This window comes from Nomascus leucogenys, chromosome 3 (genome assembly GCF_006542625.1).
Source record: "Nomascus leucogenys isolate Asia chromosome 3, Asia_NLE_v1, whole genome shotgun sequence".
NCBI lineage: Eukaryota > Metazoa > Chordata > Mammalia > Primates > Hylobatidae > Nomascus > Nomascus leucogenys.
The window spans coordinates 28,589,565-28,604,481 of NC_044383.1; the positions used below are offsets into that span (position 1 = coordinate 28,589,565).

A 14,917-nucleotide genomic window follows, 5' to 3' on the forward strand; every position below is an offset into this window, starting at 1 on the left:
TATATGTGCCACATTTTCTTAATCCAGTCTATCATTGTTGGACATTTGGGTTGGTTCCAAGTCTTTGCTATTGTGAATAGTGCCATGATAAACATACATGTGCATGTGTCTTTATAGCACCATGATTTATAATCCTTTGGGTATATACTCAGTAGTGGGATGGCTGGGTCAAACAGTATTTCTAGTTCTAGATCCCTGAGGAATCGCCACACTGACTTCCAGAATGGTTGAACTAGTTTACAGTCCCACCAACAGTGTAAAAGTGTTCCTATTTCTCCACATCCTCTCCAGCACCTGTTGTTTCCTGACTTTTTAATGATGGCCATTCTAACTGGTGTGAGACGGTATCTCATTGTGGTTTTGATTTGCATTTCTCTGATGGCCAGTGATGAGCATTTTTTCATGTGTCTCTTTTAAAGGGCACTTCCCTAGGACCTCATGTCTACACACACCAGGAGGGACACACTTTGTTTTTCCATTCTGCCTCCCTTCCCTCATGGCATTTCTGAAAAAGCAGATGAGAAGCTGCTGGCACAAACATCACTAGAAACCCATAGTGTGTAAGCTGGCCTTAAGCAAAGTACAATACAGACCTAGAGCCCAACATACCTACCTTTACACACCAGCCACTTTTCATCCTAAACCAGGCATCATAGCAGATACAGCAGTCTTCAAGATACACATTCCCTGCATTGCCTAACATGGCCTGATATAGAACTTCTAGTATGTCTGTTGTCTCCTTAAGGGTTTCCTAATGCTCAAGCCAGTCCATGTTGCAATCCAAATATCTCAGAAAAGGGGTAAGAATTGAAGTTCCTGATACCTTAGAGTACATTACTTTATCAGTACAATTTCCTGCAGCAATGATAAAGAAGAGGGACATAAAAGGGACTTAATTCTTTCAAGAGAGAGAATAATTAAGGAGGGGAGGAGGGAAATCAGTAAAGAGGATGCATTGGAGACATTCCTTCCCTATTTTGGGATACCATAGAAGTGAATGCCATCAGAGACCAGAGGCACTTTGAGGTCATTCTAGTTACACAGAGAATTCTGGAAGGCCTAGAACACCTATGACTTCATTGGAAAAGATCCCCAAAGAGGCTGAGCATGTTGGGAGAGTGCAGAGCCACAGCAGCAAAGCTGTGAATCACAACAAGTATTCACATTGGATGTGCAAAGGAAAAAAAAATCTTCCCACTGCAGAATATGCCTGCCTATTAAATATCTCCCAAGGGAAGAGTGGAATACTATTCATTTGTAGCTCAGTAGGATATATTTTTTTAAATATTTAAAAAAAAAAACAGAAAAGCTTTTCCCCCATGACAACAACTCTGCCACAGCAGAGCCTAGGAAGAATGAAGGGAATATGTTAAGGACACTTACTCCATTTATGTGCTCTCCATGCAAATTATAATTTCTGAAGCAGCTGAGGTTAAAAAAGTGGGGGGGGGGGCATTAGACAGCCCTGGTGATTACCTGGTGACCAGGTATCAAGTGAGTGGAAGGGTCACATAGAAACAAGGAATGTTCAAGTCAGTTGTCTTTCTTCTTGTGGCATGAGATTGATGACTGAGTCACTCCATGGTGTAAGATTCCTAGGTGACCTATCTTGATTGGATTAGAACATCCAGAATTCATAAAAATATTTCCAGATGAAGCTCTTAGTATTGATGCTAATGAATATTATATTCCATGCTCTGCCTAACCCACAAGCAGGGTGGGGCACTAATGAAGAAGCGAATAATAATGGTAACTCCTTACTACAATTTCCAATGTACTTTCACAACCACTACAACAATCATCACTGTAGATGACAGAACAGATGAGAGACATGCATGCGGTTCATTCTTTCTGTTGTGTCCTCGTCAGAAATCACTTCTGGAGCACAGTGTTCTGCACAAATCCCCCTCTAATCTGCTACTTGCCAACAACTGAGAGTAGCATGGGAGAAGAAACCGGACACTCATGAAGGATCTATCCTTTAGACACTTGCAAATGTCCAGCTTATAAATAACAATATTTCTGCATGGCCACAGGACCAAAGCTGTGAATCACAACAATCAAATATTGTTATTTGTAATATTTCTTCTGAATCCCATGTTCACTCTATGTGTCTACATACCACAAGTTAGAAGTCTTTTTAACATCATCTCTCATTTCAATGTCTTCTTTTTACCATGCCTGCTTTCTGCTCAATGTTTCCCAACCATCCTCAATACCTCTTCCCTCTACACCCTCTCTCCCAAAGAAATCATTTTCATGCATGTTATTGTTTTGTTTTAGTTGATCACTTCATAAGAATTATAAGAATTATGACCCAACAAAAAGTAGAGAACAATAATGTTCAGCTGAGATGTGGATTCTTGGCAATAAATCAGACCCATTCAGTTGTTATCACATGCCCATGGGCATCAGCCTTACCGTACATGAGATTCACATTTGTGCCCAGCAAAATGACAACTCACTTATGTGACATGTTCTTTAGGACTGGTAATAAACATAGTACTTAAATCAATGGAGAAGTGAAATTGCCCAGTGTCCACTTGATACATCTGCTCCTTTCAATAACCTTATGAAATTGACAAGAAAAATACTGTTCCCATTAGATGGATGAAGGAACCATAGTTTAAAGAGGTCCCACTTAAGCCAAGGTTTGTTCAATACCTGGAGAAACGCATATTTTGTCTTTTCTCAAGGAGATAACAAGTTAATATTTACATCTCTAACCTATACAAACCATATCTCTTCAATATAAGTGGTTTAGAGCTTTAGAAAACCTTGAATTCTGTCTTTGGATTAAAAAAAAAAAGTCTATGTAAAATAAGCTCTTTTGCCATGACTCATACGACACCTAAAAGAATAATCACGGTAATTTTTTATCAGATATGGAGAAGTGATCATTACAAAAATGGAATATTCAAAACTACCACTTGGCTAGCCAGCACAGGCATAAACTTTTATATTTCCTTTTGGGAGCATATATGAAAGAAGCACAGAGTGGAGAAGAGACAAAACACAATTATCAGGACCTAGGGACTTGTTCCTTTTTAATGCATAAAGGAAGAGGGTGGATGAGAGCAGCTGGAATCTTCTCCTCTTTCTCTTTGCAAAATATAGGAAAATGTTGCTTCTTATGCACTTAATTTCATTCAGACACAATGGCATGGCTCATCTAGCCCAGTGTGCTTTCCTCCTCTACTAACCTGACTTTCTAGTTGGCCAACTGCCTTATCATCTCAAGAGTTTGTTCCAGAAACAGCAGAGGGCTCTTTCTTTCGTTTTCTTTCTTTCTTTCTTTCTTTTTTTTTTTAAATTCTGGACTTCTGAGTGGTGGCATACTGAGAAACTGGACTACCTCAGCTCAGCAAAGGCTGTAGTTCTATAAGTGAAATAGCAGAAAAACAAATATTTCCTTTTTCTGCCTTAGTCTATTGAAAAACCTCCATAATTCCAAATACAGGCAAAATAATAGTTGCAATAACAGCTACAGATGAAATAATTGTAGGCCTCTAAGGGGCAAACATGCTGGAGATAGTCCAGGTGTTGAGTCAAGAGCAATACTGCCAACTCCCTTTTCTCTCCCAACTACTCTGAACCATGTACAAAAAACAAAACAACACAAAACAAAAAAAACAGTTGATTTTTCATAGAATGCTTAGGCAATCTTCATTTTAAAATCTAAACATAGTTTTGTGGATGCAGAGGGAATGGGTTGAAGCCATTGCTTCCACAGATGTTGGTATGAATGTGTGTATGTACAAGGTATTTGTCACCACCATCCTCAACACACACACACCACATCCCTAAGTTGTGTAAGGCACAAATGGCTATCACATGAGTTTTTAAGGGAGTGTTCATAAGATATTTAAAAGAGATATGGAATGAGTACAACTTCCAACAAAAATTTGTTTTGAGACAGAGTCTCGCTCTGTCACCCAAGCTAGAGTACAGTGGCCTAATCTCTATGATGGCAGTGGCCTAATCTCTGTCACCCAAGCTACAGTACACTGCAGCCTTGGACTCCTGAGCTCAAGTGATCCCTGCATCTCAGCCTCCTGAGTAGCTGGGACTACAAGGGCATGCCATGGTGGCCAGCTCTTTTTTTTATTTATTCGTAGAGACAGGGTATCACTATAATGACCAGGCTGGTCTTGAACTCCTGGCCTCAAGCAATCCTCCCACCTCAGCCTCTCAAAGTACTGAGATTACAGACATGAGCCACTGTGCCTAACCAAACCCTTTTTTTTTTTCATTAAGCATATAATTAAGCATTCTATATACTTTGGTGTATGCCTCTTAATCTCCCTTCCTTTAGCCATCACTTCTGCTAAAATGAAAGCAAGATAAAAGTAAGAAGCATTTTCATGTTATAGCAGGCAAGTGTAAAAGGCAAATTTGTACAAAACTTGTTACAACCAAGGTAAAAATAGTATGCATGCATAAAGGAATACTAATTAATAAAACACTTCCTGATTAGGAGGAAGGGCTTATTTTCCATTTGAAACATGTATTCATTCCCATAAAAGGTTTTTCAAAATATGCCCCACAGAGATAGTTCTCAAGGATTTATCACATGTGACATGAGAAAAGGATTCTGTAGTGAAATAAGTTTGGGAATCAGTGACTTCAAGTTTGGCAGAATTCTTCATTCAGCGCTTCTCCAGAGTCTTTAATATCCTAACATAAATCCTAGTTTCCAGGAGTATAAAATTGAATTATCATAACCTGAATTTATTTGACCACAGAAACTCTTATGAAAGAAGAAGCATTTTGTGGAACTGCTGTTCTCCAGAGTACATTTTGGGAAAATACTGCTTTTTAGAATATATACATAAAATATATGCACTTTTCCAAAAAGAGGGGGTTAGTACATAGCAAAGAGCACCTAATCATGACCCTTCTCACAGAGCTCTTTAAGCCCAGTGCCTCTCAAACTTTCATGTGCACATTAATCAGCAAAGGATCATGTTACATGCAAATCCTAGTTTCGTAAGTCTTAATAGGGCCTGAGATTCTGCATTTCTAACAAGTCCCCAGGTGATGCTGTTGCTGCTATTCTACAAACCACTCTGTGTAGCAAAGGACTGGAACACATTTGTCTGCAAGAGATGCAACTGTCCAGAGCTGTCTAGAGTGCTACACTGTTTGATAATTCTTTATCTAAGAAGTAATGAGTGTGTGGATAGGGCTTACCAATAAAACCTGTTGGGTGTGATGCGTTCATGCATGAGTTGCCACCGTCTTCCAAAGTCCATGGAGCTGTAGAGCTGCAAAACAATGAAGTGAGAATGTAAGTCTCAAGCAACCACTGCTGGGCATGAATACAGATGTTTTCCCTGCACCATCCCAACACCAGAGTGCCCAACACACCCAAGTAGGCATTTATTTTATCCAGATAAAAAGGTAGAAATATGACTGTGCCATGCTTATCATGGTACCTTCTAGCATTACGTAGGTTCTCAATATACATCCAATCAACTGACACTTTTGAGCAGAGTATAAATACACTTCTGATGGCCATCACTGTCTCCATTAGGAGTAAATAAAATGATGTCTTCTTTTTTCTTCAAATTCCATGTAGACTCTGGCTCCAATTAAAACATTTCAGCAACACTTATTTAAAAACTATTTATTATACATTTCTTACACGTAGGACACTCTGAGAGTCACGTAGACAAGAAGAGGCAGATTCTGTGCTCCCAGGAAAAATGAGACTACATATAACAATGCTCATCAGCTGATATATGAGCCAATATTACATGCAAAATATTGTGCTTTTACTTTCATTTCTTATTGCTGTATAGATCATCTAAATGAAATGGAGCTCTTCAATGTCACCAAAAAGACCAGGCTCATTCACACTCCTACGTTTTTGCAAGATGGCAAGGCTAGGCCACTCTTATTATTCCATGTTCGCTTATTTTTTGAATGTAGAGTCTGACCCCTTTATAACACCTTAAGGATAAGCCAGCATCCCTAGAAGTGACTAACTAGCAGTATTGGGTATATTTTCAATTGAATGTCTAGAAGTAAAATATCTGATTCCAACTGCCAATGGAATAATAATAATAATGATAATAATAATAATTCTACCATGTTGTTCTTTCATATACATTTGAGCCTTACAACAATCCTGAAAGGAAGGTAGGGCAGTTATTACTAACTTAAATCCCTGCTCTTCAGCATTTTGCAATCTGCCCAGGCGGAGTTAGTTACCAAGCTTCCACAGTGCCACCACTGTATTTACTGCCTGACTCTAAGAAGTTGTTCATAGTAATCCATTGCTAGTTGGCATGTCTCTCCCCTGCTGGACTATGAGTCATAAGGGGGCAGGGATCATGCCTTAGTCACCTTTGTGCATCAGTAGTTTTACAATGCCATGTGAGAACATAAACACCTCTAACAGGTGAGAACATAAACCTCCTATTTCACAATTAACAAAACTTAATCTTGGAGAAGATAAGTCTTGGTCAAAGAAACTAGGATTTAAGTTTTCTGATGCCTGGCTCAAGTCTCCTTCCATGGAATCATGACCCAAGTTTATCATGAGAATTCCACCATCCTTATGTTTTTCTCAAAAACTTTTACAGATGGGAACATTGAGGAAGCCAGAGTGGCTCTCAAGTTTATAGAAATTAGACCACATGAAGTATATTCCTGTGATCACATCCCCAATATCTGCTCTTCTATAGGGCTGTTCTTTCCAGCACACCACACTTGGATAACTTCACCATCTGGAAAGTTCTAAGTCGATAATCTTACAACTCATACAGAAATAATTTTTTGTACAAACTTCCGGTAATCTCAAAAAAGTTTTGTGGGGCTCAGAAAAGTTTTGACTCATTTCAATTTAATTCAGCAAATATTTATTGAACAATGGAGCCATAAAACTATTTTTGTCTAGTAGAGACAGTTTTATATATGTATATATACACACATATAATTAAATATGTATGTATGTAGGTTTGAGTTGCATTTGGTTATAAAACAATTTGTTGGGAAAAGTGTGGGGGAGAGGACCTCTTCCCACACACACATTGAGACAGATCCCAATTGGTCTATGATCCTGTTTGCAAGAAAGAGATTCTGTTGGTAGAGTGCCTAAAGAGAAAGGTTGGATGGCCTTCAGATTATATCAGCTTAGCTAGCATTGCTAACCAACTGTTGCAAGCTCTGAAAATAAAAGATCTTGAACCCGTTTTATATATATATATAAATATATATACATACATATATACACACATATATATTTATATATTTCTTATATATATGCTAAAATATATATATAATGAATATGCTAAATATATATTTTTATATGCTAAATATATACACAAATATATATATTTATATATGCTAAATATAGATATTTAGCATATTCATTTTATAGATGAAGGTACTGATGCTTGGTGCTGCAAAGTGACTACATCAACTATACAGAAAATATATACATGATTTGGCTGATCACAAGTTTCTACTATACCATACTGACTTTACACTAACTCATAGTATTTATCTAAACTGGGCTCTCAGTACATGAGTAAATACTAACTACAATATATGTTCAATTATGCATGCAAGAAATATCTCACCACCCTTCTAGTCACTTTCTTTATTCACCAACTTGGTGAATAAAACACTACAAAGCTCTACAACCACTAAATTACATAGTACACAAAATCCCATTCAATTGTTTAGGAAGCAAACAGAGTAGCTTCTCCCTGATCTTCACATACACTTACAGACACACCACATCAAAGGGAAAATTGGGGCAAGGGCTAAAGCTCTAGAGGTTGACAGATGGGAAAGATTAACCGGGGTAGAAATTAAACAATGAGACCTCCTGGAAAAATATGTTTTGAGCCAGGCCTTGAGACAACAGGAGCAAAGGTGCCAATATGGCCTAGTGTTCAAGGTTAGCTCTACGAGCACCTTTAAGAAAAAGAAGGGATATGATTACTGTTGTTGGCCAAAAGCGGTGGAGACTGTTTGTCTGTCTGTCCTTCCATCTCCCTGTCTCTCTTTCTATCCCTCTGCCCATCTATTTGTGGATATTTCTATATCTATCTGTATGTATATTTATATTGAGAGGTGGGGAAAAGCAGCAGGTTTTTAAGGACCAGACCATCCCATTGGGAAGAATATATCCATATATTTTATTGCAAAGACTAAGTTTTTCACGTAGGGTTTTAAAAAATGGATCACTCTCCTTCCTATGGCAGGTAGCTGACGGACAGATGCTTAGACTTAAGACATGTTTTCCAATTAAATATAAAAGAGACTTTGGATGGAACCTTCTATAATCCAAAGTTCAAAATCTGCCAGCCCTGATTCCAAACATAGCAAAGTACCAAATTCTTTCAACAAAACCCAACATGATTGTGTCTTCCTCTGCTGCAAACACTTGAAACAGGCCAGGTAAAAACCATGAGGGTCACACTGACACTGTTAGAGTCTCCATCTGCAGGGAAATCATCAGTTCCATCATGGATGACCTGGTGGTGGCAGAGCTCTTGCTGGGTCACCCTTGAGAGCAGCATGGCTCCTGTCCTCTCACGCTCTTTCTAACATAAAGAGAGTGAGAACCTGGGTGCAGTGGCTCACGCCTCTAATCCCAGCACTTTGGGAGTCTGAGGCAGGTGGATCCCAAGGTCAGGAGATCAAGACCATCCTGGCCAACGTGGTGAAACCCCATCTCTACTAAAAATACAAACATTAGCTGGGCGTGGCAGCAGGTGCTTGTAGGGGAGGCTGGGGCAGGAGAATTGCTTGAACCTGGGAGGCGGAGGCTGCAGTGAGCCAAGATCACGCCACTGCACTCCAGCCTGGGTGACAGAGCAAGACTCCATCTCAAAAAAAAAAAAAAAAAAAAAAAAAAAAAGAAGAGAGCGAGAGAGCCACTGCTGATCTCCTCACTCAGGCCTGTTTCACCTCCTGCCTCGCCTATCTCTGGTTTTGCTTTTTCAGCTCTTCAGTTTGACTGATGGAAAAAAAATTAAATTGAATTATCTGCCTGGAGGCTGATTGAGATGAACAGAAAGAGCAGGCTCCTATTCATTAAGGGCTTTGAGTTAGCTACCTTGTCTCTCAATCTGCAGTAAGTTGCTGAGTCTGAAACATATTTTATTCTACCACGAGTTGGATCTCAAAAACCTCTCCACTTACACATCTACTTCTTCATTTAATCACTTATTCATTCAGTCACTAAAAGTGTATCAAACAACTACTATGCTCTAGGAACTGAACTAAGAGCTGCGGTTACAAAGGTCAAAAATGCCACGATCAGTGGAAACAGAAATGCATGCAATTATACTGCCATGCAAAGTATGCCTTGCTATTGATACTAGTTATCTCTGCAATGGCAAGACTGTGGGCAATTAGTATGTTCTTCTTTTCGTCCTCTAGATTTCTTTAAATTATTATAAATAAATATTACTTTTGTAATTACAAAATTATAGGTCTAACATTAAAATAGAAATAAAACGCATATGTCAACATGTAATAGTAAGTATTAGAAGATTATTTAAGGATCTTAAAATTCTCATGACATTATTAATTTAAAAATATGTTATAAAACATGCATTTATTGATATCGATGTTAAAGTATTACAAAAACTTGAAACATATTAGAAGGAAATATGCCAAAATTTTAGCAGTGGTCACCTCTGAATTGTGAGATTACGGGTAATTTATATATTTTTGAAGTTTCCATCATGTTTGAACAATAAATACGTATTATATTTCAATAGTAACTTAAGCCTACATTTTATTCTATTTATATTTTTGTTACAGTAAATTTCTAATTACCATGTGTATATTTATCTCTCAAACTACCTTTTAAAAGGCCATGAATTAAAGTTCTATTTTTTTCATGAGGAAATGGAATTAGACAAAGCAATATTGAATTTTCCAAAAATAGGAAAATGTCCCAGAAATTATCATGGTTACTGTTGAATCCTTCCTTAGACAGGCAATGCATCAGCTCACAGGATGTTTATACAGTCCTGCATGGCTTCAACTCAACACATTTCATGCAACATTAAAATAAAGTGTGTTTTCCAAACAATAAACATCGTTAAAAACTTTCCTTGTTTATACAGTTACATAAATGAGGCCATGTTCTCCTCCATATCCTGCCACATGATACCCTCTATCAGCAAAGATGTCCCTCCTGGACATTACCAGAGACCAATCGAGATCCTCTCCTTTCCCTTCTTTCCACTGTATGTCATGGCCACATATCTCTTAACAAGCACAAATTCAGCAGCAACAAACACAGAGCGAGGACTAAATGAATCACTCGAACAGCTGGCAAATATGAAAGAATGTACTCTTTTCCTTATTGATTCCATTATTAGTTCCCTAATTACATTGGACTGACAGAGAAAAGCATCTGATAGCTGAAGAACTAAAGAGGCAATTTAATCAACAGAATATTCCACAGGAAGAACAAAAGACTGTACCCGGAAAGCCTGTTCAAAGAATAATATGAGATCATAGGAGAATCATAGGCATTGTTATGGGTTGAATTTGTGTCCCTCAAGAAAGATATATAAAAGTCCCAGCACCCACCATCTCAGAATGCAGCTTACACAGAAATAACTTCTTTGCAGATGTAATCAAGTTAAAATGAGGGTGTTAGGGTGGGCCCTAATCCAATATGACTGGTGTCCTCATAAAGAGAAATGTAGGCTCACAAGCAGACAGGCAGGCAGGGAATCCTATGTAAAGACACACAAGGAGAACTCCATGAGAAGATGGAGGATTAGAGTGACACATCTACAAGCCAAGGATGGCTTAAGACATGTTTTCTAAACCAGCAACCACCAGAAGCTAGAAAAAGGCAAGGAACATTTCCCCTAAATGTTTCAGAGGGAGCATAGACCCTAGCTGCCAACATCTTGATTTTGGAATTCTAGCCTCCAGAACTGTGAGATAATATATTTCTGTTGCTTCAAGTCACCAAGTTCATGGGGCTTTGTCACAGCAGCTCTAGGAAACTAACATGGGCATCTCACACCCCCTGCCAGCACTAGGCAGTCTGGAGAGACAGCAATGACAGAGATGCTACATTTCTCTGTGGCTTCCCTGTCACCACCTAGGCATTTAGTTGTAAGGCCAGATTTTTACATCTGTGGCTGGAAGTTGAACCCTCATTTGCCTACATTTCTTTGTACTGTGCATTTTCATCATGCCTCTACCCCCAGGATACTTTCTAAGAAATGTGAATTTATAATGATCACATGAGGGTGGACCAGACTTAGTCAGAAGAGGCAACAAAATGTGACTTCACGGGATCTTTCAGTGTTCAGGTCAGTTTCTCTTAAGCCAGGGTATGTCCCAGGTAGAAGTGAAAGGATGGGCTGAAATAAACTCCTCATAGGAAAGTTAAACTTAATGTATAACTGTGCTGATTCTTTACTCAAACCTTGTGGAGTTTAGGTAGCATTCTGCTGTATTGTGCTTGTGATGGTATTTTGTCTTTCAAACAAAATGAGGCTGGTTCTCTTAGAAATGAGGTCTCTGCCTCTCTTTCCCTGGAGGCACAAGTGTAGAGTAGGAAAGGTTGGCTGGGCTATACGGAGCTGCAGGGAGAATTCCTTAGTTTGTGGTGGCATTTGTAATAGACAGGAAAGAAACCAGAGTCTCACAGCAGCAGGGAGTCCTTTCCAACCTGCATCTTCAGTTCCTTCCTCAGAAAGTCTTCAACGGTCTTGATAACTGGTGGGAACATTTCTAAGCTCAGGGTACACAGACAAGAGCTTCCATCTCCAGCTGCCACCTGACCTCAGGTGATCCACCAGCCTTGGCCTCCCAAAGTGCTGGGTTTACAGGTGTGAGCCACTGCTCCCAGCCGGTTTCATATTAATTAAGCACCCAGCATGTGCAAGGCTCAGTGCCAAAGTGTGGTGATACAAAGGTGAATAGCACAAGGTTCCCTGATCTCCAGAAACTTAAAACTTAGATGGGAAGACACACACATCAACAGGTAAGTGCAGCACAGTGAGGCCGGTGCCAACAGAGGTAGAAGACCACTGAGAACTCAAAGGAAGGAGTGATCAGTTCTGCTGGGTTGGACACAGGTCCATAAGCTGAGTCATGATGGATGAGCCAGAGCTGGCCTGAAGGATATGTCCTTCCCCAAAAATTGTGGCTAAAATTCTGGTCATTAGGAAAGAGTTTGGAAACCTAACAGAAACATTATCTCATCTTCCTACAAAAGTACCATTCACTTGGCCCTGGTTCAGTGTGCATTGGTTTAACTGCCACATCTTAAAGAGAAACAGAGCAGAAGTAGAAAAGGATCCAAACAAGGTCATCTAAAGGATTCAAGTAGAAGGGAAAGAGACAACTCCATAAGAATGTGGATGTTAAGTACAAAATGAGGACTTTAAAATGAGCTGTGACAGCGAAGGCTATAAAAGCGGAACAATGTAGGTAGATGCACATTTGGTTTTCAAATTTCAACACATCTCCCCTTTAAGCCTGAAAGAGGCAATATTGTAACACCAAAAATGAAAAAGTATTTTTCAAGCAAATTCACAAAAATTACTATAAGAACTTGATGGCCGCGTGCAGTAGCTCACACCGGTAATCCCAGCACTTTGGGAGACCGAGGCAGGTGGATCACAAGGTCAGGAGTTCGAGACCAGCCTGGCCAACATGTTGAAACCCCGTCTCTACTAAAAATACAAAAATTAGCCAGGCCTGGTGGCGGGCACCAGCTGGTGTAGTCCCAGCTACTCGGGAGGCTGAGGCAGGAGAATCACTTGAACCCGGGAGGTGGAGGTTGCAGTGACCCAAGATCGCACCACTGCACTCCAGCCTGGGCGACAGAGCCAGACTCCATCTCAAAAAGGAAAAAAAAAAAAAAAACTTGGTGAGAAGGGCAGGGCATTTTATAAACAGTATCAAAACAAAACTAAATTTAAAAAGATAGTTTAAGACTCACAGCTTCCCAAAGTTTTTCATCAAAGCATCTCCAAAAGCCAAACGAATACAGCATCCCCCAGAGAATCTGGAGACTTGATCTTAAACACAAGAGCAAAGATGTTTAGTTCTCTAATAATTCTCACCTTAAAATTCCATGGGTATTTTGTAATCTGTTCTATACTGTGCCCATGCTCAGAATACATTTCTTCATAAATCTTCAGTTAAAGCAGACCCTCCAGAAAAACACTGTGTCTATCATACTCCCTTTTTACCACTGTCCCCCAGGGGTATGTTTTTGAGCTCCAGTTTGAGGAGGATAGGGCCAGTGACAACAAGATTGCTGACACGTGATTAGGAAGCAGTGGTATCCTCACGATAGGGAGCAGGTGCTAATGCTTGGGTTGACTCATTTAATTGTCTCAAGTGTGTTTTGTGCAGGGTGACTACAAGAGGGGACTAGGGTCATTCCTTAGTGCCTATGGCAATTAGAATCCTAGACTTGAATATGAAGAGATAGTGTATGGGCAGGGTTTCCATTTAAGTCTCCTTAATTATATGAACAAGGGGGAGGGAAAGAAACATGGAGTCTTGGGCAGTGTCATCCTTGCAAGAAAGCAATTCTAGCAGACTCTGTCAGTTAACATGGCAGCCTTATTTTTGCCATGGCTTTGTATGATTCTTCAGGCTTATCCTTCTGACTTTGCTCCAATTCATAGGACATTTGTATCTTTGGATGATCAAACCTTCTGTTTCCCAAGTCAGTGTCCTCCTCTCTGGAAGATGTGCTTATGCACCTCGAAATCCATTTGAGATCACAGATGAGGCTTGCCCCATATACCCCAGTGCCTACCCTAGGAAATAGAGTGATTTCCTCCAGTCAAGCATGCAGAAACTGGCTTATACTGACACTGATGTTTACCCTCTGTCAAATGGGTGACACCATGCTCATCTCCCACCTGCCTTTTCCTTCAGTATTTTCCCCTCCCTGACTTATCTTCCAAGTTCCAGCCACATCGGTTCCCATTTAGTTTCTCAAACATGCCAGGAAATCTCTAGTCTCACGGCTTTTGCACATGCTACTCCCTCTAACTAGAACACTCTTCTTCCACTTGGACTTCCTATTTCCATTTGCGTACTGAACTCCTACTCACATGTCAGGCACCATCGGAAATAACACTTCCTAAGGGAAGTCCTCTTTGGTCAATTCCCACCCCAGACAGCACCAGGTCCACTGTCATCTGCTCTCATGGCTCTCCATTCTCTTATTCCACAACATTCATCAAAGCATGAAAATACGTATTTGTATAATTTCATGATCAATGTATATCTTCCTTTCTAGATAGTGGGAATTCCTTCTTTAATAACCCCAAGTGCTTAACACCATGCCAGGTATGGGGAGAGCAGATGTTCAATGACTATTTGCTGAATGAACACATGAATATCCGTTTTCAGATCTTTTAAAGGTCTATTCTTTCTACCTGAAAAAAATCCTCCTTCCTTTTCCAAATTTGTATAAATTTTATCCTTCTCTCAAAATTAGTTCTAATTCTCTGTTTTCCATGAAGCCATCTTTGGCCAAAACAGGTAAGAGTACAATACCAAAAATTATGAACTAGTTCAAAAAAAATTATAAAACTCATAGGAAGTCGGTGAGGAAGAAACAGTATCCTATAAACACCATCTCTCTTTTTCATATTTAATGCCAGTGTCCAACTAGCTTCTAATAACAGGCTTCTCTTGTAGCTCTCTAATTGTTTCTATGTAACTCATCCAAACATCAACCTACTCATTCATTCATTTATGCATCAAAACTCCGGGCTGTCTCTTCAAGTAGATTCGAAGTTCCTAGATGAGAGGAATCCCATCTGAAATCTTAATCTCCCCACAGAAACTGCCACTGGGCTGCTTAACAACATAGGATCAGAGAATCACAAACACGGCCTTAGAGATAACCTGGACAGTTCTTTTCACACATGGAGACTCTAAA

General features: G+C 39.5%; 1 protein-coding gene across 1 annotated transcript in view; it reads right to left on the minus strand.

Moving 5' to 3' along the window:
* Positions 1–14,917, minus strand: part of SORCS3 (sortilin related VPS10 domain containing receptor 3) — a 620,618-nt gene that overhangs the window by 218,325 nt on the left and 387,376 nt on the right. Inside the window, exon 5 of the mRNA XM_003255445.3 lies at positions 5,194–5,267. Within this exon, the coding sequence (XP_003255493.1) occupies positions 5,194–5,267 (74 nt within the window). The remainder of the gene's footprint in view (positions 1–5,193; positions 5,268–14,917) is intronic.